Source organism: Pocillopora verrucosa, chromosome 5 (assembly GCF_036669915.1).
Source record: "Pocillopora verrucosa isolate sample1 chromosome 5, ASM3666991v2, whole genome shotgun sequence".
Classification (NCBI taxonomy): domain Eukaryota; kingdom Metazoa; phylum Cnidaria; class Anthozoa; order Scleractinia; family Pocilloporidae; genus Pocillopora; species Pocillopora verrucosa.
Genome location: NC_089316.1, coordinates 20,357,973 through 20,381,779, shown reverse-complemented (window position 1 = coordinate 20,381,779; position 23,807 = coordinate 20,357,973). Strand labels below are relative to the sequence as shown.

General features: G+C 36.9%; 3 protein-coding genes across 7 annotated transcripts in view; 2 read left to right on the top strand and 1 right to left on the bottom strand.

The window, feature by feature from the left end:
* LOC131796473 (ankyrin-2-like) overlaps positions 1–17,533 on the top strand; it is a 178,383-nt gene extending 160,850 nt beyond the window's left edge. The window contains exon 14 of the mRNA XM_066167742.1: positions 16,300–17,533. The gene's annotated coding sequence lies outside the window, so the exon portion shown is untranslated. The remainder of the gene's footprint in view (positions 1–16,299) is intronic.
* Positions 50–23,807, top strand: part of LOC131781273 (serine/threonine-protein phosphatase 6 regulatory ankyrin repeat subunit B-like) — a 40,217-nt gene continuing 16,459 nt past the window's right edge. For all 5 annotated transcript variants that reach the window (XM_066167735.1, XM_066167732.1, XM_066167730.1 and 2 more), the window contains exons 1-3: positions 50–1,456; positions 2,183–2,248; positions 2,472–2,540. In XM_066167735.1, coding sequence (XP_066023832.1) covers positions 133–1,456; positions 2,183–2,248; positions 2,472–2,540 — 1,459 coding nt within the window. In that variant the 5' untranslated portion in view covers positions 50–132. The remainder of the gene's footprint in view (positions 1,457–2,182; positions 2,249–2,471; positions 2,541–23,807) is intronic.
* LOC136281176 (uncharacterized) lies at positions 20,338–23,386 on the bottom strand. The gene is made up of 3 exons (XM_066167419.1): positions 23,180–23,386; positions 23,002–23,108; positions 20,338–22,861 (listed from the first exon to the last, which is right to left on the bottom strand). The coding sequence occupies exons 1-3, from the start codon at positions 23,268–23,270 to the stop codon at positions 22,691–22,693; spliced, it is 369 nt and encodes a 122-aa protein (XP_066023516.1). The 5' UTR covers positions 23,271–23,386; the 3' UTR covers positions 20,338–22,690.

Genomic DNA, 23,807 nt, shown 5'->3' with positions numbered 1-23,807 from the left:
CCGGAATGTGTTCGGAAAGCTGTGATCTCACGTGACTTGAAGGCGGAAGTTGGTCCGAGTATGTAAAGATCCAGCGTAAGAAGTAACTGTCTTTTTCTGCACTTTACATTTGTCTATTAAAAGAGCTTTGAGATGGAAAGAGGATCTTCGAATGCACTCAATGCGAATTCTGTGAAAGATACAGGGAAAAGTGAAGACCTCAAGCGCGGAGCATCTTATAGCGCTGAAGTAATCGTGGATCAGTGGATTGATGTTATGTTTATCTGTAGCGAGTGGGGCTCCTCGAAAGGTGGATTATCAACGTTTAACAGGGAAATTGCTGTGAATCTAGCGAAGTATTCGAAAGAAAGAATTAAGGTTCACTGCTTTGTTTGCCAAAGCACAGAAGAAGAACGAAAAGATGCGAGCAGCAATGGTGTCCATTTAATCACAGCACGGCGCCCTCCCGGATCCAGTGATTCACTTGAATGGATTCGAATTCCTCCACCAGAGCTTCGTAATCCTAACATCGTCGTTGGCCACGGTAGGAAGTTTGGTGGTGCGGCTTATTCCATTCAGCAAATAACAGGTTGTAAGTGGATACACTTTGTTCATGTGTATTGCGAGGATCTTGGAAAATTCAAGCTGGAATGCAATGTTACGGCTGATGCAATTGCAGATAACGAAGAGAAGAACAAACGAGAACTGGAGCTGTGCAAAGCATCTAACTTAGTCGTTGCAGTAGGCTCCCTACTACAAAGAAAATATCAAAGAAGTTTGCCAGATTTTAAAGTAGAAGTCATTACTCCAGGGATTTTCGAAAAGTTTGTCAATCCAACCACAAGGCCGCGTGAATGGATGAAATTTGAATCATCAGGAGAAGACGAGTTTCGTATCTTCATGTTCGGTCGGGGAAGCTTTGAGGACTTTGAACTGAAAGGATACGATATAATCGGTAAGGCTGTGGCCTCATTGGAAAGAAGATTCGAGCTCACTTTTGTTGGTGCACCACAAGATCAACAACGGAAGATCGAAAAATGGTTCCTGGAGGAAACGAAAATAACACGGAATCAACTAACCATCAAAGGCTTTTGTAATTACAAAGAAACGAGAGAGATATTTCGTCAAGCGGATGCAGTTGTGATGCCATCCCGCACCGAGGGCTTCGGTCTGGTTGCCCTGGAGGCCATATCGGCTGGTGTGCCTTTGCTGGTCTCCAGGGAATGTGGGATAGCCAAAGCCCTCCAAACTGTGGATGGTGGGATGGCTGTGGTCATCCCCTCAGCTTCACCAGAGGAATGGGCAAACAAAATCCAAGAGCTATCACAACAATCACCAGATGAGAGATATGCCTCTGCTGCGCGTCTGAGAGAGAATTATGGGAAGAGGTACCACTGGAAGGAAGAAAGTGAAAATTTTATGAAGATGATTCTGCAGTTGGCTCCCAATCCCTCTCCTAAGGAGACTGTAATCACAGGTTTGCTTTTGTAATGATAACTGTAATGTCTAAGTCAATGTCAATTTCAAAGAATGTTTGCACCGTGAGAATTATAGCTACTGACTTCCCCAAGAAAGATTTATTCCTTTGTAATAGAAACAATTGTGTTACTTTCAAGTGCATACCTATTAGATGATCAGGAACTGTCTCCAATTCTTGTTATTGGTCAGTGAAGGTTGCTACTTATTAATGCCCTTACTGTCATTTTTGAAAAAATAATCAAGAGAGAGATCACTTATTTAAGACATTTTTTTGCAAGATTACTAATTGTATTTCCTCGAATAAAAGCCCATGTTCAAATAAGTGCCCCCCCCCAAATAAGCATTCACCACTTAGACTGTAATTTCCAAAAAGCACCCCCTCGAATTACTGCCCCCCCCTCCTACCTCATTTTGTTAAAATAGTAGGGATACAATGAAAACCTGTTTCTATTGCCGCTTCATTTAATTGTAACTTTTTGGACTTTACCTATAGTGGAATCAGTGCAGGAGAATAGTTTCTTTTCCATTCAGTTATTTTAAGCTCCATGTGATTGAAGAGTTCTGTTAGGTGTCTAATCTGTTCTTTTAAATTTCATGCCACTAAGCACCTTCCATCCAGGAAGTTACCCCCCACCCCCCCACCCCCCCCCCCTTGCAGGCACTTATAGGAGGAAATATGGCATCCTGAAATTAAATTGGCTTTATTTATTTCCTTTATCTCCAGGAAAGGTTCCTTGTAGTTCAAACAATAAAGAACAAACACAAAGGATGGAGGTTTTGACAGCAAAAGGTAAATTTTGGATGATAATTGTAAAATCCATGAGCAATGAGTAATATTTGCTTGGAAGGACACAGGTCTACAAAAATTCAAAGGGTAACCTCACTGCCATTTGCCCATGGGTTGCCTAGAAGGGGGTAAGATGTTGAAGCTTTAAAATGATTGGCAGCCAATTATATGTCGGCTAGCTAAGATGTCAGCTTATCTGATAAATATTGCTTTTCACTTTCGGTAGGCAATCTTTTACATAATGGCCTAGAAGTTGGCAAAAGAGATGGAAGGGAACAAAGTGAGTCTGCACCAGGTGGGTGAATGAACATTTAAAATTGCAGGTTATACCCTAATTTGGTTCTTTTTTTAAAAATAAGCTTGCATGATATTGTTTGAACTGTACAAAAGATCTCTGACAGTCAGAAAGTAGAGTTGTAAAATTCTACGTAACATTGAATGTTTAATTATTGTTGAAGGTTTGTCTTGAATCAGCAGATAATTTCTGATTAACAATTGATAAGTTCAGTCTAATTTTGAGCAGAAACTTGAATTAATAATTTGCTTAGTTTGTTTAATTTTCTTCAAATACACTAAACAGCTAAGTAGAACTTATTAAAAAAATAAGAAAGAAGAGTGTGTACCAGGTGAGTAAACTTTACTTAGCATGATACATTTAGCAATATTACAGTAAGACTGCAACTGTCAGGAGCATTGTCAGGAACAAATCAGTGAATCAAGTATGCTACAGAAGAGCTCTTAAAAGAATGAAAAACTCTGGTAAATCAGCTTTACATTGCTTCAACATTAGTATTATCTGCATCTTCCAGTTGAATACTATGACCAATGAGCACCCATGCTCTAAGATTTCAGTCTTACCTGTGTTTGGTTCACTTAATTACTGCATGATTTGTATTTTTTCATATTCACTAGATTCAGTTACTGTAATAAAATACTGTTGGAAGTATGCAGGCATAAATTATTGGGCCATATCCATAAGTGGCAAACATGCACGTGTACATGAACTAATGCCAATGAGTGTGCTTCTAATGATCTAATAACAATAATTTGTGCATTCAGGGCTGTGAGTTTTGTTTGGCTTTTGAACATATAACTGCGTGGTTTACATTAGAGTATTAAAGTAAGCCATGTTAACATAAACTCTTCAGCTATGTATGTATTTCAATCAATATGAAATATAAAGGGGGAAGGGGGGTTGGGGAGAAGTCCTGGATAAAACAACAACGAAGGACTATAGGGGAGGGACTGAGACTCCTCAGGGATATTAGACTTTTTCCTTTTATTTTGTGTAACATTCCTATTTTGTTGCTTTGGTTTAATCCCTTAAATATCTAAAATTGATCAATGTGTAATTTCTTATAACACTGTCACATAAAGCATCTTTGTGCAAAAAGGGGGCAAGATTGATTTTAAGGGTAGTAACATTGAACCAATGTGGAAGTGAGAGAGGACAAGAAATATTAAGACATCCATCATTTTTACTTTTTCTTGTCTTCTAAATAGTAGTCTATTTGCAGTTTTCCAAACCAGGTAGCATTCCATAATATGATATTTCTCTCCTTTCTCCACAGAAAAAGCTCCAAAAACCTCATTAGAGAAAAAAAGAACTGATGAGAATGAACAAACAAAGTCTGTTCAAGGTGAGTAAACTTTGCAAAGCATGACATTTAATGATAATAATATTATTGTCAATTATCTCCAGAACAAAGAATAGGGCTGGTCGGTGAACACTGCAAACTACCGTAATATCCGGCTGTTTACCTGTGGATAATCTGTTGATTTTGCATTAAATGCACACCACTGCAGGTTATAGGGAGGAGCGGGTTATGTGAAAATTTTAAAATCTACTGGTAGTTGAATTGAAAAAAATTCTCACCTACATGCATTTACACCTCTCAATTATTGTATTAAGAGTGCCACAAAGTGGCATGAAAACATGATGCCGACTTGAGTTTATTTCACAAATAATTGGTTGCGTGACAAACAAATTGTTATCGGCATTCGTGAAAACAAGACCTTGCTGGTGACAAAAATAATCTAAAGATATCCAGTGCATCAGTAACAAATTTCCATTTAACACTAGCTTGGGTGAGAGAGAATTTTCCCGTTTTAAGGGACTTGTTAAGCCCATTGGAACCGGATATATCACCAACAGTACTTAGTAATTCAAGTTTAAACACTCACCCAGCTTTCTTTCAACAAATCAACATGATGCTGAACGATCACTCACACAAAATGTGGCCACATGGGTGGGTTATCCACCAGTGCAGGTAATCTGTTAATTTTGTTTTGCTGTATGCAATAATCGGTGCAGGTAATCAGCCGTGTGGGTAAATGGCCTGAAATTATGGTAGTTGGTTTAATTTTCTTCAAATAAACTAAAAATAATAAAAAAATAAGAAAAAAGAGTGTGTGCCAGGTGAGTAAAATTTACTTAGCATGATACATTTAGGAATATTACAGTAGGACTGCAACTGTCAGGAGAATTGTAAGGAACAAATCAGTGAATCAAGTATGTCATAGGAGAGCTCTTAAGAGAATGAAAAAAATCTGGTAAATCAGCTTTACATTGCTTCAATGATAGGATTATCTGTATCTTCCAGTTGAATACTATGACCAATTACTCTATTTCCTCATATGAGTGCCCATGCTATAAGATTTGAGTCTTACCTGTGTTTGGTTTCACTTAATTACTGCATAATTTGTATTTTTTCACATTTATTAGATTCAGATTGCTGGGGGCAAGATTGATTTTAAGGGTTGTTACATTCAAACAATGTGGAAGTGAGAGAGGAAAACAAATGTTTAGACATCCATCCAAGTCTATTTGTGGGTTTCCAAACCAGGTAGCATTCCATAATGTTATTTCTCTCCTTTCTTTACAGAAAAAGCTCCAAAAACCTCTATAAAGAGAAAAAGAACTGACGGGAATGAACAAACAAAGTCTGTTCAAGGCGAGTGAACTTTGCAAAGCATGACATTTAATGATAACTGTCAATTATCTCTAGAACAAAGAAAAGGGCTGGTTGGTGAATACTGCAAATTAGTGATTCAGATGTCATAGAACATGATTAAACTATGGAAGTTTTCCAAACTGCTAAGGCAATAAGAAATTCTTTTCTGTAGCATGACTTTCATATCCTGTCCTTTGATATCACTTGGAGCAACTGAAAACAAACCAAGTCAAGGCCTCGCTTTAGCTGTGTTGTTAATGAGCAGTTAGGACTATTTTTTATTTATTTACTAATCTTGGTAGCAAACAGAACAACTTGACTGTTTACCAATGAAAGTAACGGCTAAGAGGCATTTTCAATTACAACCGAAACTTGACACAATTAACACAATTAATATCGACCAAGCTTCAACCTCATATAAAAGCATCAATCAAGTGAGTTACTATCAGTTCTAGTGAAAAGTCTCTAACATTATAGATCAAGACAGGTGTAACAAATTAATCTCAATTGTCAATTATGCAGTTAAACTAAATAGGAAATTTGTGTTTGAATAAGGCCCTCTTTGATAAAATTAATGATCTATAATTAAAACATTTACTCGGTCTTCATTTCTCCCTTTAAGTTACTAGTTCCATCACAGCTCTTCCCTCACTACACCCTCCTTGCGTTTTGTTGGCGTTTTAAATTTCTTTTCAAATTGTTTGATTTTAGGTGACACTTTTGTGAGCTAGGTCAGCAGAGCAAGCAAGAACACTAACACCCCCTCCCCCTTCCCAATCGAGTGATCATCCTCCCCTCCTCTCCCACTGTCCAAAATAAATGGAAAACCTGATTTTATTAACACTTTATTTATAACTCTATAAAGCTTCAACTACAGCCAAATCAGTAGAGTCTCCAGTTTCTTACTAAACACTCCCTTGAATAAGCAGCTTCCCTCTGATAAGCACCCCTCCTCTAAGCCACAACTTGAAATAATTCAAGCCTGGGTGCTTATTCCAGGAAATGCATGTAAAGTTAATAAATGTAATGAAGCAAAGACCTTTGTGTACCAGTAATTTCTGATTGGGATGAAGCTATATAATATTTGTAGTATTTTTGTCACAGTTTCTGGTCTTTCCACTTTGCTTTTAATTTAAAAGGATATGTATGGAAATAAAGGGGTAAGTTTCTAAAGAAACTGTGGTGCTGTGTCGGTGGGAGAGTATAGCAGGTAATTTAGTGTTAACAACTGAGTTGAAAACGTTAATTAGCCACTGTAAAGGGTAAAAAAGCTGATGTTTCGAGCGTTAGCCCTTCATCAATCGCTCTGACGAAGGGCTAATGTTGAAACGTCAGCTTTTTTACCCTTTACGGTGGCTAATTTACGTTTTCAACTCAGTTGTTAACACTAAATTACTTGCTATGTATGGAAATACTTGTAGAACTTTATTAATCAAAGCTCTGTTTGACAAGAAATGAGTTAGTTCTTAAACATAGAACAATGGTGATCAAAGAAGAGTTATTTACATGTATTCACGTTTGCTTACATGTCATCCAGCACAAATGGATCAAACATATTAATAACGATTTTCCATGTATCCCTTTTCTACAAATTTTTTCGTCACTCTAATGACTTTTTCCATGAAGCTAAATGGAGGCAAAAGATTATCTGCCTTATACTTATAGTTAGCACTAATAAAGTAAATATGTTTAAAATTAGAGCTTTGCCTGTGTTTGGTTGATTTAATGAGTGCATAATTTTTATTTTTTTCATATTCATCAGATTCAAGTACAGCTCCACGTGATTCAACAGAAGAAGTCCGTGCAGCAACAAGTATGGCTTTAGAAGGTACATGTATATACCATATGCCTATGGGTAATTTATGAATTTCAACTATTTTTGGAATTGGGAAATGCAAAGGGATGGGCGGGGAGATTAATGGAGATTAATAAAGAGCAAGAAATTACAGAAAAGAAGAGACTACAGAGTTGATAATGTAAATTGGACACTGTGTAGGGTTTTAAAACTGATGCTTCATGTTGCCCACCGGTGTTGCAAGCTATATGATAATCAGGCATAGAGCTTGATATTAAGTGTTAAATGTGTGAAATAAGGGGGTTGACTTGAAGGTTAGTATTTATGAGGAAACATAATAGGAGTGTAATTGCGTAAATCCAGCAACGTCTACTTTGAGTAAGCACAGACATGGAGGATAGTGTGGGGAAGAAAACAGAAAAGACCTGCATGACGAAAATGAAATATTTGGCAACTAAACTGTTTTGAAACTTACAAAATAGTTATTGTACCTCATAACTACCAATTCTCTTCAGCTGATTTTAATTACTAATTTTTACCTGGCTGCTAGCCTGAAAATACTTAAGTTGCCTAACATTTCCTCTTCATCTTGACACTTGCGCAAAACTAATTAAAAGGGGGAAGTCCCTAATTCAAGTTTTGTTGGCAAGTTCAAGTTAGAATTTTCTGCTAGCGACTAGTTTTTACAAGAGGTACCGTAATTTCCGGTCGTTTACCCGCGGGTAATCTGTTGATTTTGCATTAAACGCGCGCCACTGCGGGTAATAGGGAGGTGCGGGTTATGTGACAATTTTAAAATCTAGTGGTAGTTGAATTGAAAAAATTATCACCAACATGCGTTTCCACCTCTCAAGTGAATTTTGGTGTATTAAGAGTGCCGCAAAGCGGCACGAAAACATGATGCCGACTCGAGTTTATTTCACGCTTAATTAGTTGCGCGACAAACAAATTGCTATCGGCACGCATGAAAACAAAACCTCGATGGTGACAAAAATAATCCAAAGACATCCGGCGCATCAGTAACAAATTTCCATTTAACACTAGCTTGAGCTAAAGAGAATTTTCCCGTTTAAATGGACTTGTTAGGCCCAATAGAACCGGAGATGTCGTTTTTTTTTCAGAAATCGCCGACAGTACTTTATAATTTAAGTTTTAATACTCACCCAGCTTTTTTTCAACAAATCAACATGGCGCTGAACGATCGCTCGCACAAATGTGGCCACAAATTCGCATTCTGTCAAGTATCAAACGTTGAGATTTGGGCATGGGCCGCTAGTGTTTTTACTGTATAATCTTATCAATAAAGTACATGCTAATATTGACAAAGAATTGTGCACGCGTCTGAATTTCTTTGACCTTTAAACTCGACAAAGACGCTTTCAAGTTTTCGAAAGTTGGATCAGACAACTTTTAAAAGACTGAAATGTATCACCTTAATGTCACGTTTTCGCCACCAAAAAATTGAATAACATGACGTGCGGGTTATCCACCAGTGCGGGTAATCTGTTGACTTTTTTTTTCTCCGTATGCAATAATCGGCCGGTGCGGGTAATCGGCCGTGCGGGTAAACGACCGGAAATTACGGTAAATAATTTAATTAATGACTGGCAAATCTGGGAAAGATCATCAATGGAGGGTTTTCCTAAATCTTAAGAGGGAAAAAAAAAGAGGAAAACAAAAAAAAAAAAAAGAAGGGATAGCAAGAGGAAAGGAAGAGGAAAAAACCGTAGGTAGAATAATAAAGGAAGAAGGGGGAGGGAAAAAGGAAATTGGGAGAGGAGCAAATGGAAAAGGAGGAGGAAGATGGCTAGGAAGATGTTTTTTCTCTGCTTTACTTTGATGGAAGCTAGTGGCTGTTCTCCTTGTAATATTGCACATTTGACAAAGGCTCTTATTTTCCATCTTGATTTTGATCCACCTAACATTAAGCTGTGCCTCCCTAGAAGTCTTAATCTATTAGTATTTATAAGTCATCCAACAGGTTTATTTGGTGAAATGCTAAACAACCCTGTTCTTGGCAAACCCCCTGCCTTTCTGTACCTCCAGGCTGGGGTGGGGAATTTGAACCAGAAGTGTTAAGTCTTTCCAGTGAAATACAAGTTAGTACCCTTTAATTTGGAGGTGTTTAAGGTAAACAGTTCACTTTCACTATAGAATGGCTCGGAAGAAAAGGTCTACAAGGCTTAGGTTTTTATGCCTGATCAATGTGTAGAAAGTCAAAGTTTCTGATTTTGCCTTTTACAAAAAACTCTGCTAATTCAAGCAAATGCAGTATCTAATACTATTAAATTTTGTGGGAAAAGACCTTTGTGTAATTGCTGATTGGAATGAAGCTATTAAATATATGTACAACTTCTGCAACTGTTTCTGTTTTATACTTTCAACTTATAAGGAAATGTTTGGAAATACCTGTAGAACTTTATCATCCCAACACTTATTAAACAAAGCACTATTTGAGTAAACTCCAGAAAGAGATTAAATGTGTAGATAAAGCCTTGAAGTAATGAAGGAGGAAGTGAGTTAGTTGTTTCCAAAAATGATATATTTGGTAATCAAAGAAGAGCTTAATTTACTTGCAGTATTCATGTTGGCTTATGGGTCATTCAGCACTTTGATCAAACAATATCAATATGTTAGTTCTTGCCTAACTCTTTCTTCCACAACACTTCTCACTCTTCTGACTTTTTCAATGAAGCTGAAAGGAGGCAAAATATTCTCTCATTTCCTCTCAGGACTGATATAGTAAATATGTTTATTATTTGAGTCTTAACCTGTGTTTGGTTCATTTAACGACTGCATAATGAATTAGTTTGTATTTTTCGGTGTTCATGAGATTCAGGTACTGTGACAAAATACTGTTGGAGGTATATGCAAGCATAACTTACTGGGTCATATCTGTAAGCAGTGAACTCACACACGTGCCCATGAACTCATTCCAATGAGTGAGCTATTAGTGATCTAACAACAATAATTGTGCATTTGGGGTTGTGAGTTTTGTGTGTGGCTTTTGAACATGTAACTGCTTGGTTTACATTGGAGTATTAAAATAAGTTTTTCTTTCAACCTAAACTCATTGTTGTAGGTGCAGCTGCATACATTTCAACAAAAAAGGCACAGAGAAATACAAAAAAAGTTTGGACAGCAACAGGTACAGTTGTAGAAGAAAGACACCACATGCCTATCAACAATTCATGTATTTCAACCAATGTGAAATATGAAGGGGAAAAGGGGGTTGGGGAGAACATCCTGGATAAAACAACAAGGGGGGACTATGGGGGAGGGACTGGGGCTCCTCAGGGATATTAGAGTTTTTGGTCTTGTTTTATGTAACATTCCTATTTTGTTGCTTTGGTTTAATCCCTTTAATACCCTAAATTGATCAGCATCTAATTTCTCATGACATTGTCATTTAAAGCCTCCTCTTGCATAAAGGCAGCAAGATTGATTTTAAGGAGAGTAACATTGAAACAGTGTGGAAGTGAGAGAGCACAACGGATGTTAAGACATCCATCAGTTCCTTTTTTCTTGTCTCCTAAATGGAAGTCGGTTTGTAGGTTTTCAAACTAGGTAGCATTCCATAATGTGATATTTCTCTCCTTTCTCCACAGAAAAAGCTCCAAAGGCGTCTTTAAAGAGAAGAAGAACTGATGGGCATAAACAAACAAAGTGTTTCCGAAGTGAGTAAGCTTTACACCTCATGTCATTTAATTATAACTGTCAATAAACTCTAATGCAAGGAATAGGGCTGGTTGGTGAATACGGCAAATTAGTGATTCAGATGCCCTAGGACATGATTGAACTACACAAGTTTTCCAAAATTCCAAAGCTAAGAAAATATTCTTTCCTGTAGCAGAATTTCACATCTAGTCTGTAACAGTTTGAGCTACTGAAAACAAACGAAGTCCAGGCTTCGCTTTAGGTGTGTTGTTAACAAGCAGCTAGGACTATTTTTGATTATTCATCCTGATAGCAAACGGAAAAACTTGAATGAATATCAAAATGACAGCTGACAGGCATTTTCAATTACAACCAAAACTAGACACAATTAACACAATTGATATCAACCAATCTTTGACCACACACTTAAACATTGATACAGCGAATTACTATCAGTTCTGTTGAAAAGTCTCTAACATAAGATCAAGATGGGTGCAACGAACTAATCTCAATTTTTCAATGATGCAATTTAACTAAATAAGAGAGTTATGTTTCTAAAACTATTAAATTTGGAAAAGCAAAGACCTGTGTGTAATTGCTGATTGGGGTGAATCTATTTAGTGTATGTTGAACTTCTGTAGCTGTTTCTGCTTTACTTTCAACTTATAACGAAATGTATGGAAATACTTGTAGAACTTAAAATTATCCCAACATTTGTTAAACGAAGCACTATTTGAGTAAACTCCAGAAAGAGATTAAGTGTGTAGATAAAGCCTTGAAGTAATGAAGGAGGAAGTGAGTTAGTTGTTTCGGCTTATGGGTCATTTAGCACTTGGATCAAACAATATCAATATGTTTGTGCTTGCCTAACTCTTTCTTCCACAACACTTCTCACTCTTCTGACTTTTTCAATGAAGGTGAAGGGAGGCAAAATATTCTCTTACTTCTATTTAGCACTGATATAGTAAACATGTTAAGCATTTGAGTCCTAACCTGTGTTTGGTTCATTTAATGACTGCATAATTTGTATTTTTTTGATATTCATGAGATTAAGGTACTGTGACAAAATGCTGTTGGAAGTATATGCAGGCATAAATTACTGGATCATATCTATAAGCTGGGAATATATGCACATGCACATGAACTAATTCCAATGAGTGCACTATTTATGACTGCATGGTTTACATTTGAGTATTAAAATGTCTCTTGACCTAAACCCATTGTTGCAGGTGCAGCTGCATATGTTTCAACAAAACAAGCACAGAGAAATACAAAAAAAGTTTGGACAGCAACAGGTACAGTTGTAGAAGGAAGACACCACGTGCCTATCAGCAATTTATGTAGTTAAACCAATGTGAAATATGAAGGGGGAAAGGGGGTTGGGGAGAACATCCTGGATAAGACAACAAGGGAGGACTATAGGGGAGGGACTGGGACTCCTCAGGGATATTAGACTTTTTCCTCTTACTTTATGTAACATTCCTATTTTGTTGCTTTGGTTTAATCCCTTAAATACCCAAAATTGATCAATTTATAATTATTCATAACATTGTCATGTAAAGCCTCCTCTTGCAAAAAGGGGGCAAGATTGATTTTTAAGGAAAGTAACATTGAAACAGTGTGGAAGCGAGAGAGCACAACGGACCTTAAGACATCCATCATTTCTACTTTTTTCTTGCCTTCTAAATGGAAGTCTGTTTGCAGGTTTCCAAACTAGATGGCATTCCATAATGTTATATTTCTCTCTCTTCTCCACAGAAAAAGCTCCAAACACCTCTTTAAAGAGAAAAAGAACTGATGGGAATGAACAAACAAAGTCTGTTCAAGGTGAGTAAACTTTACAACGCATGTCATTTAACCCTTTAACACCTAAGAGTGACTGGCATCCATTTTCTCCTTACAAGATCACCCCTGATTCAAACATTAAGGTCATGAGAATAAGGGAAATGATCAACAAGAAGAAGCTCTTGATTGTCAAACAAATTCTCTTTTTCAGAACCTTAAGAAATGTGTAGAGAAAGTATGGAGAATATGCATATTGATATTAGGGTGTAAAGGGTTAATTATAACTATTAATAAATTCTAATACAAAGAATAAGGCTGGTCGGTGAATACTTATACGTAGTGATTCAGATGTCATAGAAAGTGACCGAACTATGAAAGTTTTCCAAAATGCCAAGGCTTTGAAGAAATTCTTTCTGTAGCATAGCTTTCATATCCTGTTTGTAACACTTTGAGCAATTGAAAAGAAACCTATTTGAGGCTTCGCTTTAGTTGTGTAGTTAACGAGCAGTTGGGACTATTTTTGATTACCAATTGTGATAGCACACAGAACAACTTGACTGAAAACTAAAATGATGGCCAACGGCCAAAATTTGACACAATTGACACAATTAATATCGACCAAGCTTCGACCGCACGTTTAGACAACAATACGGCGGATTACTATCAGTCTTGGTGAAAAATCTCTAACATAAGATCAAGACGGGTGTAACAAACTAATCTCAATTTGCAATTCAACTATAGGAGAAATTTCTGTCAAATAAGGTCCACATCGATAATAGTTCTACAACTTAAACGTTTACTCGGTCTTAATTTTCGCCTTAAAGTTACTAGTTGTGTTACAACTCTCCCCTCTCTACACCCTTCTTGCATAATTTTGCCTTTCTTAATTTCTTTTCAAATTGTTGGATTTTAGATGAAACATTTGTGAGCTTGGTCAACTTATCAAACAAGAACACTGACACCCCCCCCCCCCCCCATCGAATAATCATCCTCCCCTTCTCTCTTACTATCCAAAATAGATGGAAAACCTGATTCTATTTCCACTTTATTTACAACTTTAGAAATCTTCAACTACAGTCAAATCAGAACAGTTTATAGTTTATATGATTTTAATAAGCGACCTTCCTTTTAGCCACAACTTGAAATAATTCGTGCCTAGGTGCTTATTCGAGGAAATGCATGTAAAGTTATTAAGTGTGGTGAAGCAAAGACCTTCGTGTACCAGTAATTGCTGATTGGGATGAAGCTATATAACATGTGTAGTATTTCTTTAACAGCTTCTGGTATTTCTGCTTTACTTTCAACTGAAAAGGAAATGCACGGAAATACCAGTAAAACTTTATTAATGAAAGCTCTATTAGAGAAGAAATGAGGTAGTTCTCAAACATAGAACAGTGGTGATCAAAGAAGAGCTATTTACATGTATTCACGTTTGCTTACATGTCATCCAGCACAAATAGATCAAACATATCAATATACCATATGCCTTTTAGCAATTTATGTATTTCAACCAATTTTGGAATTGGGAAATGTGAAGGGATGGGCGGGGGAGGGGAAGGGGGGAGATGAGTGAAGATTAATACAGAGCAGGAAATTACGGAAAAGAAGGGAATATGGTAATACTGCTATCAGACTTTGTTCTCATATTGTGTAACAGTTGTTTTCCTTTTGTTTGGGTTCATTCCTTTAATACCCAATGTTGACCAACGTGTTATTTCGCACAACATCTTAATTTAGAGCCTCTTCTAGCAAGAAGGGGCACAAATTTGTTTTTTAGACAGAAAATTGGGTAAGTTGTAAAGCACAACGAAGCCTGCCACGATATGATTTTTTTATAACTGTCAACAGACTTCAATACCAAGAACATAGCTGCTCGGCAAATGCCGAAAATTAGTGATTTAAAAGTCATAGAACATAATTTTCATATCCTGTCTGTAACGCTTACGTCAACTGAAATTCAATCAAATCAAGACTTTGCTTTAGGCGTTTTGTTAATTAGCTGTTGGGACTTTTGTCGATACAATGTGTTACACTTGTTTTGATTACTCGTATCGAGATAAGCAACCATTTTCCAGTAGAAGTTTGAAATGATGAAATCTCCTCGCGCGAGGTGACTTTAGCGAGATGTGACGCAATCTTTGACCAATCAGAGTGGATGCCTATCAGTCATTATTATTATTATCATAATTACTATTACTATAATTGTTATTTTTACAAATGTTTTTGTTACTCAAGTTTCCTCCTAACGGGGCTAGTTCGAAAATAAATCTCATGTCTCTACATCCTCCTTGGAGTTTAATGCCAATCTTAATTTCCTTTCACATTATACGATTTTAGGCGACACTTCTGTGAGCGAGAACAACAAGGAATTGAATCAGTTACACTCTGTTGAAAAAGAAGGTGACGTCACTGAGATGAAATCGACGCTTCCTCGTGGGTTTTCTGTTGACTCCAGGAACACAACAGGCAGAACGCCGCTAATGAATGCTGCTTTGAATGGCAATGTTCAAGCGGTGAGGAGTATGATTAAAAGGGGAGCAGATCCTTCCCTGACGGACAACAAAGGATGGAACACGTTACATTTTGCCGCACAGGGCGGAAACACTGATATTATATCTCTAATCCATACTCACCTGCCCAACATTGAGTCAATAACAGGCGAGGGTTTCACGCCACTAATGGTGGCGGCTTTCTCAGGCAAATTACATGCAGTGAAATGGTTTCTTGAGAAGGGGGCAACTGTAGCCTGTGAAAGCAACAGAGGATGGAACACGTTACATCTTGCCGTATACGGCGGAGACACTGATATTATATCTCTAATCCATACTCACCTGCCCAACATTGAATCAAAAACAAGCGAGGGTTACACGCCACTTATGGTGGCGGCTTTCACTAGCAAATTACATGCAGTGAAATGGTTTCTTGAGAAGGGAGCAGCTATAGCCTGTGATGACAAAAGGGGTTGGAGCCTGTTACATTATGCCGCAAAGGGCGGTGACCCTGATACCATTGATCATATCCTTACCCACCTGCCGGACGTTGACTCAAAAACAGCTGATGGTGAAACGCCTCTTATCATCGCTGTTTTTTATGGTGAGCTGCAGGGTGTAAAGTATCTTCTTGAGAGGGGAGCCAATCCTTTGGCTAAAGATAACAAAGGACAGGATTCTCTGTATCATGCCTCATCATGTGACTCAGATTGTTTCGACTTGCTATTGAATCACGTGCTTAGAAGTGAGTCAACAACAGGCAATGATTAACTCAGGTTGGTGAAGTAAGCTTTACAGCTTATTTTATGCTTGCTTAACTCTTCAATGTCAAAATGTAACCTACTGGTTTGTTTGTTCCGTCAACTTCGAAGCCGTTTTGGAGGAGGTTTTTAACAGGCTGTGTGTTATTTGATATTTTACCAACTACACCTAGACCTACGTACAATCTGTACAACTTGTGAGCTGTTCAACAGTTTCGGTACGGAATAGCTTCTGTCGTTAAAGTTGTACTTGAGCCTGGGCTTTCTGTGGCATGTTGGCTGAGTGTAATGATTTAGTTCCATTAAGCTAGTTGATTTCAACACTGTGTGCATACAGGCATTATTCTCAGAATTTGCTTATCCAGCTTGTGAAAGCTTTCAGGAAATAAAAGCTGTACAAGTCACCCGAAGACAAAAGTCAGTGGCATTTGGACAGAGCACAGCCATAAGCTTAAAAGATATGAATGATTCGAATGAATCGTATGTTGCGGTGTTAGTGCTGGGCTGCATTTGGCATGAAGATATACATTCTCTTAGTGCAGCGTGTTCTTGTTCAATTGTCAGAGGAATCTTCATTTCTCTTCCTAAAATACTCTTTGGTTTTTTCTCTTAGGTTACAATTTGCGTGGTGTTGTCAATATTTGAGGTTCTCTTGTGGTTTGTACTATACTGGAAAAGCTGGTAGTGTATGTCTACAATATTACCGGTGATTTTATTTTTATCTAGTTAAACGTTTTTAAAATTGATAAAATGTTATGTATATTTCACAAATACGAGGATGTTTTTTTACTAGGACGTATTAATTTCAAAGACAGAAGTGTAGGTTTCTGCAACGTTAACGGCCTCTTTATTTTCCTATTTAAGACGTTTCAAAATTAATGTGATTTTGTATATTTTTCACAAGTAAATAGGTTGTTTTTTACCACATAACTTTTTATTATTATAGAACATATAGATGTAATATAACGGCTGTGTAGTTTGATGCAAAAGTTGGAAATATGAACGTAAATTGTATTTCGCTGAGTTAGTTTGTCGTAGCTGAAAATGTCTTCCGATAACATTTGTATCAAGCTAAAATCGAGGTTGGAATGTTTGGTAAAATTTGAAGAAAAGAAGTATGAATTCAGACGTTTAGCCAGTGTATTTTGCATAGCAGATCTATTTTTTAAATACTATTTTATATAATAGCACATAGCTTTTACTTTTAACACGATCGATGTTAAGAATATCTCATTTTTCAAGGAAACCTGTTAATAGAATACATGAAGAAATTTCTGCATTCTGATTGGTTGCAATACAGTTTTCATGAAACACCAATGCAGAAGAGAGCTAGTACAGTGCAGAACATTGTTAATTCAGTAAAAAAACCGTAAGGAACTGTATAAAAGCTTAAAAAAGAAAGGCATGTCGAAACTTTTTCTCCTTTGAACGTAACACGTTGATTTGACCCAACACACGATGATGTTTGCAGGGTTTGAATGAATCTTTTTGTACGTGTTTTACCTTTTGTTTGTTTCTTCATTATCAGTGAAGCTATGTCGAAAATTAGTTCATTTTAAAATGAATAAGAAGTGACATGACTTTTCATAGGGAAACTGAGATGAGTAAGCACTCGTAATTTTTAAAAAGACAACGAATTTCACACGCCCTACGGGCACGTGAAATTAAGATGGTTTAAAAAATAAAAAACAAAAAACTGGGGTATTTATACCAAATGTCACTCGATGTAGTGCGATTACCTGTACCAATAAAGAAATGATAACATCACTGAGAGGCTCTAATTACAACAAATTTTTAGGTAACCTTTGTAAGCGACGTTATAACTGTAGTCAATAAAATTTTATATCACCGAACGAAAGAAAGTCTTGTTTGTCAAAGGGAATGACTTTGATAGTTCTAGCGTCTGGGAAAGTAGTGAAAAAAATCCTTGTTTGGATAAATAGGGAGAAAGGGGAAGGTTAAAGGGAGCAGTACATGTATATATCGTCTATGGGGAAGGAGGCCTTTTTTTTTCGGGGGGGGGGACTTTTTGGTTTTTTTAAGAGAAGGGAGGTTGGACCAGTTGTCACTAATAGAGCATCTAGAGGGGGGTGTCTGCTGATAAGGGAAATCCTTAGAATACCACAGAGCCATAGAAGGGTGGCGAGGGGAACAAAATGTTCCCACCCTACTTACCCCCCACCCCCAGATGATAAATAATGAGCGGCCCCAAACAAACAAGCCAAAATAAAAAACATTTGAGAGATTGAAGAACTGCGTTTAGGAAGGGTACAGTTGGTGACTCTTGCCAGTCCTCTCCCCACGTTCGCATTAAGTGAGCCTTTGAGAATTGTGTCAGCGTCAGTTTTGGCATAATTTAGCAAACCGCTGAAGTATACAAGATAGTTGTCGTTTTTGTATGCTAGTTTAATGAACTTGACTTTGCATATCTAACTAGGCTACTCAAAAACTAGGTAATTTAGTTTATCAACTGAGTTGATAACGTAAATTGGTCACCGCAAAGAGTTTAGCCGCTGAAGTTTTGAGCGTTAGAGCGATTGACGAAGGGCTAATGCTCGAAACGTCAGCTTTTAAAATTTTCACGAGGGCCAATTAACTTAATCAACTCAGTTGATAATAGTAAACTATCCTATTATACTCTTCCACCGACGCAGCACCACTGTTTCTTTAGAAACTTGCCCCCTTTACTCAAAATCTATGCAGGCAAAGGAAAGGTGCATGTGACACAGCAGCAATTAATCTAGAAAGTATGGGTCACATGATGAGGCGAGATGTAAAGAATCCTGACTGATTCAGTTGTTGTTCTCGCTCACAAAGGTGGCGCCTAAAATCGTAAAATTTTAAAAGGAATTAAGGCAACATAACACAAAAACGATGTAGACACATAAGATTTATCATGAAACTCGTAAATTTTACTTTAGGAGAAATATTACGCGACAATGAGATTTGCTATTGTATTCACGAGTAGTCAAGTTTTCCGGTCGATCTGTAAACCTCATAAGAGAGACTTAGAGTCTCTCTGGCCATGACCAAGTGTGTCGACGCGTGGATTAAAATGCACGCGTGATCTGCACGATACGAGCGGATCACTTGCTCAGTGCACATGCAAACAACAAGGGTGTAACTAGTTCTACCAAAGAGCAACACACGAAGTGCACGACACACCACCAGGTTAGCAGACAAAATCCAAGTATCCCTACTAAGATTCACGGATGGACAACACGACCCGAGACATTAGGCGATTCGTACGGGTCACACGATTCGTGAATTTTTCACACGATCCCCAGGGATCGTACGAAACTACAAAATCCACCATGGCCTGAAAGACTCAAGTGGTGAAAAAAGTCTCTTTAATAACATTTATGGATCGACACCACGACCTTACGACTCGTGAATACAGCAGACGACTCGCGCGTTAGGAGCGTACGACTCGTAAATACATTTCAGATCATTACACGATCCGTACGGATCGTACGGATCGACGAGTCACTTTAAATTTATGACTCCTTACAATCCGTGGTATTGAACAATCCTCGCCAAACTTGCGAGTAAAAACAAAAAAGGAAAATGCAGAAATGATGAGTGTCTACAAATAAGTTGTGCTCTTTCTCTCTCGATTTGCTTTACTAGTAGTAATAGTTCGGCCCTAAAACAAATTCTTGTCCCTGTTGGGAATTTCTCGGTTTCTGCTCGCGGAAAAAAATCTAATTAATGGCGAACTTCCCGTTCCCTAAACACAAAGAAACCACACTTGAAGAATCACGTTTTTTTTTTAGAATACTTTCTCCTCACTGGTTTCACAAGGTTTTTCCTCTTAACTCACAAGGATGCGTTCTTCAAAAATTACAATAAAACCATTCACGTACTGTATTCAACCTATTCCTATTGATTAAACGTCATCATCCATTTCTGATCTATGTCACTCTGCGCTTACATTCTACAGTCGCTTCCAGTCGCTGATTAGTAATCAAATAATCAAGTCAAACACGAACAACGAAAAAAGTAAAATGCCAATAATTTCAACACCTCTTATGGCAAAAAGAGGCTCTAATTAAAGATGATGTGAGAAATTACATCTTAATCAACTTTGAGTTTTAAAGGGATTGAGGCAAAGCACCAGAATATAGATGTTGCAAAAAATTGAAGTAAAAAAGTGTAATATCGCTGATCGGTCCCAGTCTCTCCCCCTTGCATATTAAATTACTGATAAGCACATGGTATACCTTTTACAACAGTGACCATAGTTAGTAGAGGAGACTAACTATGCAGTGACTGTATCTGTTGCTGTAAAAGATTCTTTTTTATTTATCTCTGCTTGTTCTCAGAACGGTTGAATCATGTACAGCTGTACCTAAATCAGACGAATTTGAAAAAAAAACACCAACAACAAAAAACCAGTAAACGCAGTAATTAAATGAACCAAACGCAGGCAAGACTCAAATGTTAAACATGTTCAATGCAGAGCTAAGTAAAAGAAAGCATATTTTGCCTCCAGTTTCAGCTTCAGTGAAGTGTGGGACCAGAGTGTTATATGGGAAAAAGGCAGACAAAATTATATACGCACAAACATTTTGACAATTGATCCAAGTGCCAATTGCCTGACCCATAAGCCATAAATAGATATAGATAGCTCTTTTTGATCAACATATCATTCTAGGTTTGGGAACTGACTCATTTCATTCTTTATTGGTTCAAGATTTATCTATAAATGTATACTCTCATGAGATCTCGTTTTTTGGAGTTTAGTCAAGTAGCGCTTTGATTGATAAGTGTTAGGATAATAAAGTTTTACAGGTATTGTTTCCATACATTTCCTTATTGATCGTAACTAAAGCAGAAACAGTTACATAAATTCTATATTTATTAAATTTAAGCTTTATCTAAGTCAGCAATTACATTAAGATCTTTGATTCACCATAGTTGATTATTTCAAATAATTTAAGGTGCTAATTATAATCCTCTAACATTGTGAAAAAAAGCTCAGAACTAAATTTACTAATACTTTTTATTCTCCTTGCCAGACCTGATAGATTTATTGATCTGTTGCATACAGGCTAGTCTAACAGACAGTTACAATAAGCTGTTTAACTCAGATATCTTTACAATGTAATGTAAAGCTTATTCACTGGGTATGCACTCTTCTCGTTTGTTCCAGCTCTCTGTTTTCAACTCAAGTTTGTTGATAAGTATTAATTTCCTATATAATATATTACTGTTTTCATAGTCTTCTATTTGTTTATTTCTAAGCTTATTTTGCAATTACCTATCGGATATTAAACAGCAACTAAGTTTTATAAAACAAAACACAACACAGTCTAGACAGCTGTGTGGAGCTTTGTACACACAGTTAACCCTTTAGCCCCTAAGACTGACTAGCATCTAATTTCTCCTTTCTATTTCACCCCTATCTTCAAACATGAAAGTTAGGGGAATAGAGGAGATGATCACCAACTAAAGCAGCTCTTGACTGTTACACAAATTCTCAAAGTCAGCCTCTTTGAAAATGTATGGAGAACAGTATGGAGAATATGCATACTGATGTTAGGGTGTAAAGGGTTAAGAGAAAATATAAGTAATTACCTCTCTGTAAGTTTATAGCATCAAGCCTACAGAGATTTGAATGCACATAGCTCACTCTTACATGCCAAAACTTTTTTTCTTTTCAGATGTGTAAGTCTTAATCACAATAATTGGCCATTTCTTTATAAGGTAAATATGCAATATTATGTGTTCTCTGAGACACTTTGCAGCCCTAATAGGTATGCAATACATATCTATTTTAGCAGAATTTAAATGTTGCATCTTTCCTTCACTGCTTGTGTGTACCAAAATATGTTTCTCGTAACAGCTTTTTTCTTCTGTTTCCCTGCCAATCCCAAATCAAAATTGACCAAATTTAAGTTGCAGAAGAATCAAAACTTGCCCCAACAATACTTCAAGTGTCACCAAGAGGTAGCAAAAAATATGTGTACAACTAAAAGTTCCAATATGCAATCATCATCAACATTAAAAGTTATCTTCTATAACCATTTTAAAATTTGCTTTTAATTGATATTCTGTGGCATCTCTTCGTAATTCATCCAAAAATTTCTATGATACAGTCGCATAAAATTTTGACTGATTATTACATGGTAAAGATGCATTGAAAAAAATTATTGCCAGCTAAAAAATTCCATTTTTACAACTTTTCCTTAGCAGCCTGTATTTTTTTTTTGATACAACTTTGCATTCCCTTTCACTTGTTAAATTTTAGAAATGACTGTTTAAATCTTTACTGCATTATTTTTTTGCATTTACAAGATGGGAAACTCACAAAATCTCTGGTGGGTTAAGTAATAAAAACTTTCAGTTCGCTAAATATCTGTCACTCAAAGAAAACGTATATTTGGGTTTAATGAATCACTATCAAATTTCAACATCATCCCGTTGGAAAAAGCCACGTTACTATAAACTAAACAAATTTATGTAAAATTTCCGCACACCCCAACACTATAGTAAAACAAATCTGTTTTCCCAATGGAAATGTATTGTTTTTGTCATTGTTTTCTCTATTCAAGAACTGAATGCGTAATGTAGGATGGGGCTGTGCGGAAATTTTACTTAAATTTGTTCCTCCAGACACATTATAACAAAAATAACATGATAAATTAAACTGGCTATAAAAAGGTTTTTTGGTGATGATCCAATTCCAATTTAGTTACAAACTTGAGTTATATTTCTTCAATCCGATAAATGGCAATCGACAGAAAAATGGTCGACTGTAATCACATCACTAAATTAAAAAAGCACAGAAGCTGGTAAACCTTCAATTAAAAGGAAGATCACAGATCAATTCAGAGAAATAACAATAAAATAAATCGGAAACAGCTTTTTATAGCGGTTTACCACTACAATTTATCCGCAACCTTCATGTCACTTGCTAAAAATAGTTTAGGAAACATACTGTCGTTGTGCTATTCGCGGATTTCGAGAGCAAAATACAACAAACCTTCTTCCGAAGTTGATCATTTAATTAACCCTTTAAGTTCGAGATCACAATGTTTCTTTTCTTCGATGACTTTCTCGCGCTGAGTGCGTAGGTCTTGAAGTTCTTCGTGCAACTTCTCCTTATCGACCAGGGCAGCCGACTTGTTAATTCTGCCCCCCGACAACAACATCTGCTTTTCAAGTGATTTCTACAAGCAAAGAATTAAGGACATTTAAAAACAAATAAAAAGTAAGAAAAAACGATTTTACACCTGCGATATCAACAACGACAAGATATCTCTCAATGAAAGGGACTCATTCAAAATCGGCTTAATCAGCAAAGTGTTACCAGTTTCTCTCCAGTCTCTCGAATTCTTGAACCAAACTCATCCATTTGAAGCTGAAATATCTTACTGTTGGGCGGTTTAAGACTTTCTGATGCATTTTCGTCAACAGCTGTACAGGGAAAAACAACAGTTCGTGAGTTACTCGAGATGACCGAAATCACGCCAAATACTTCAAAGTACCTTGGCGGGTTTTCGAATTACTGTTAATCGAATCATTCAAAGGCGACTCTATCCTTCCATCCTCCTCCTCTCCGCTATTTTCATTGTTCATTTCGCGTCCTCAGCAATGTTGGGAGACTCATCGAAGAGTGCTATCATAAATTTTCGTGTCACATTTTAGCGATTATCAGCACCAAAATAAATTCATCCGACCGAAAACCATGAAACAAAGAGGCTTCAAACACGTACCTTTCTCCGCTTGCATCATGGTTATTTAAAAAAAAGCGCAAGCCGGGGGAGAAGCACACTACTCCCTAACTAGGGTCGGGTTGGGGAGCCTTTAGTTACTTTTTTTTTTTCAGTTATTTTAATTTCATAACTTCATTTATTTTTATCTATATGTTCCTTAACTCAAATGCCTGGTTATGGGTTCTTTTGAGAAGCTGAAAATTTTGGAACTTATCGTTTTATAAACCAGTGTAATTAAAAACTCTTCCGGCGAAGAATCAAGTTTTTATTGCAACAAGCACATATTAATCGATAAAATTGATGACGACAGATTGTTTTGCAAATCGTAAAAAGGGAGAGTCAGAACAACTCACGGTCTGGTTAATATGAGCATCGATCCTACACGCCAAATGTTTGAAGC

What these genes read in the sequence shown, in the direction of transcription:
- LOC136281176 (XM_066167419.1), bottom strand. Translation starts at nt 23,270, where the DNA reads ATGAACAATGAAAATAGCGGAGAGGAGGAGGATGGAAGGATAGAGTCG. An exon ending in TAATTCGAAAACCCGCCAAG is followed by an intron (nt 23,109 to 23,179) that starts GTACTTTGAAGT and finishes TTCCCTGTACAG; the next exon opens with CTGTTGACGAAAATGCATCA. An exon ending in GAGAGACTGGAGAGAAACTG is followed by an intron (nt 22,862 to 23,001) that starts GTAACACTTTGC and finishes CTTTGCTTGTAG; the next exon opens with AAATCACTTGAAAAGCAGAT.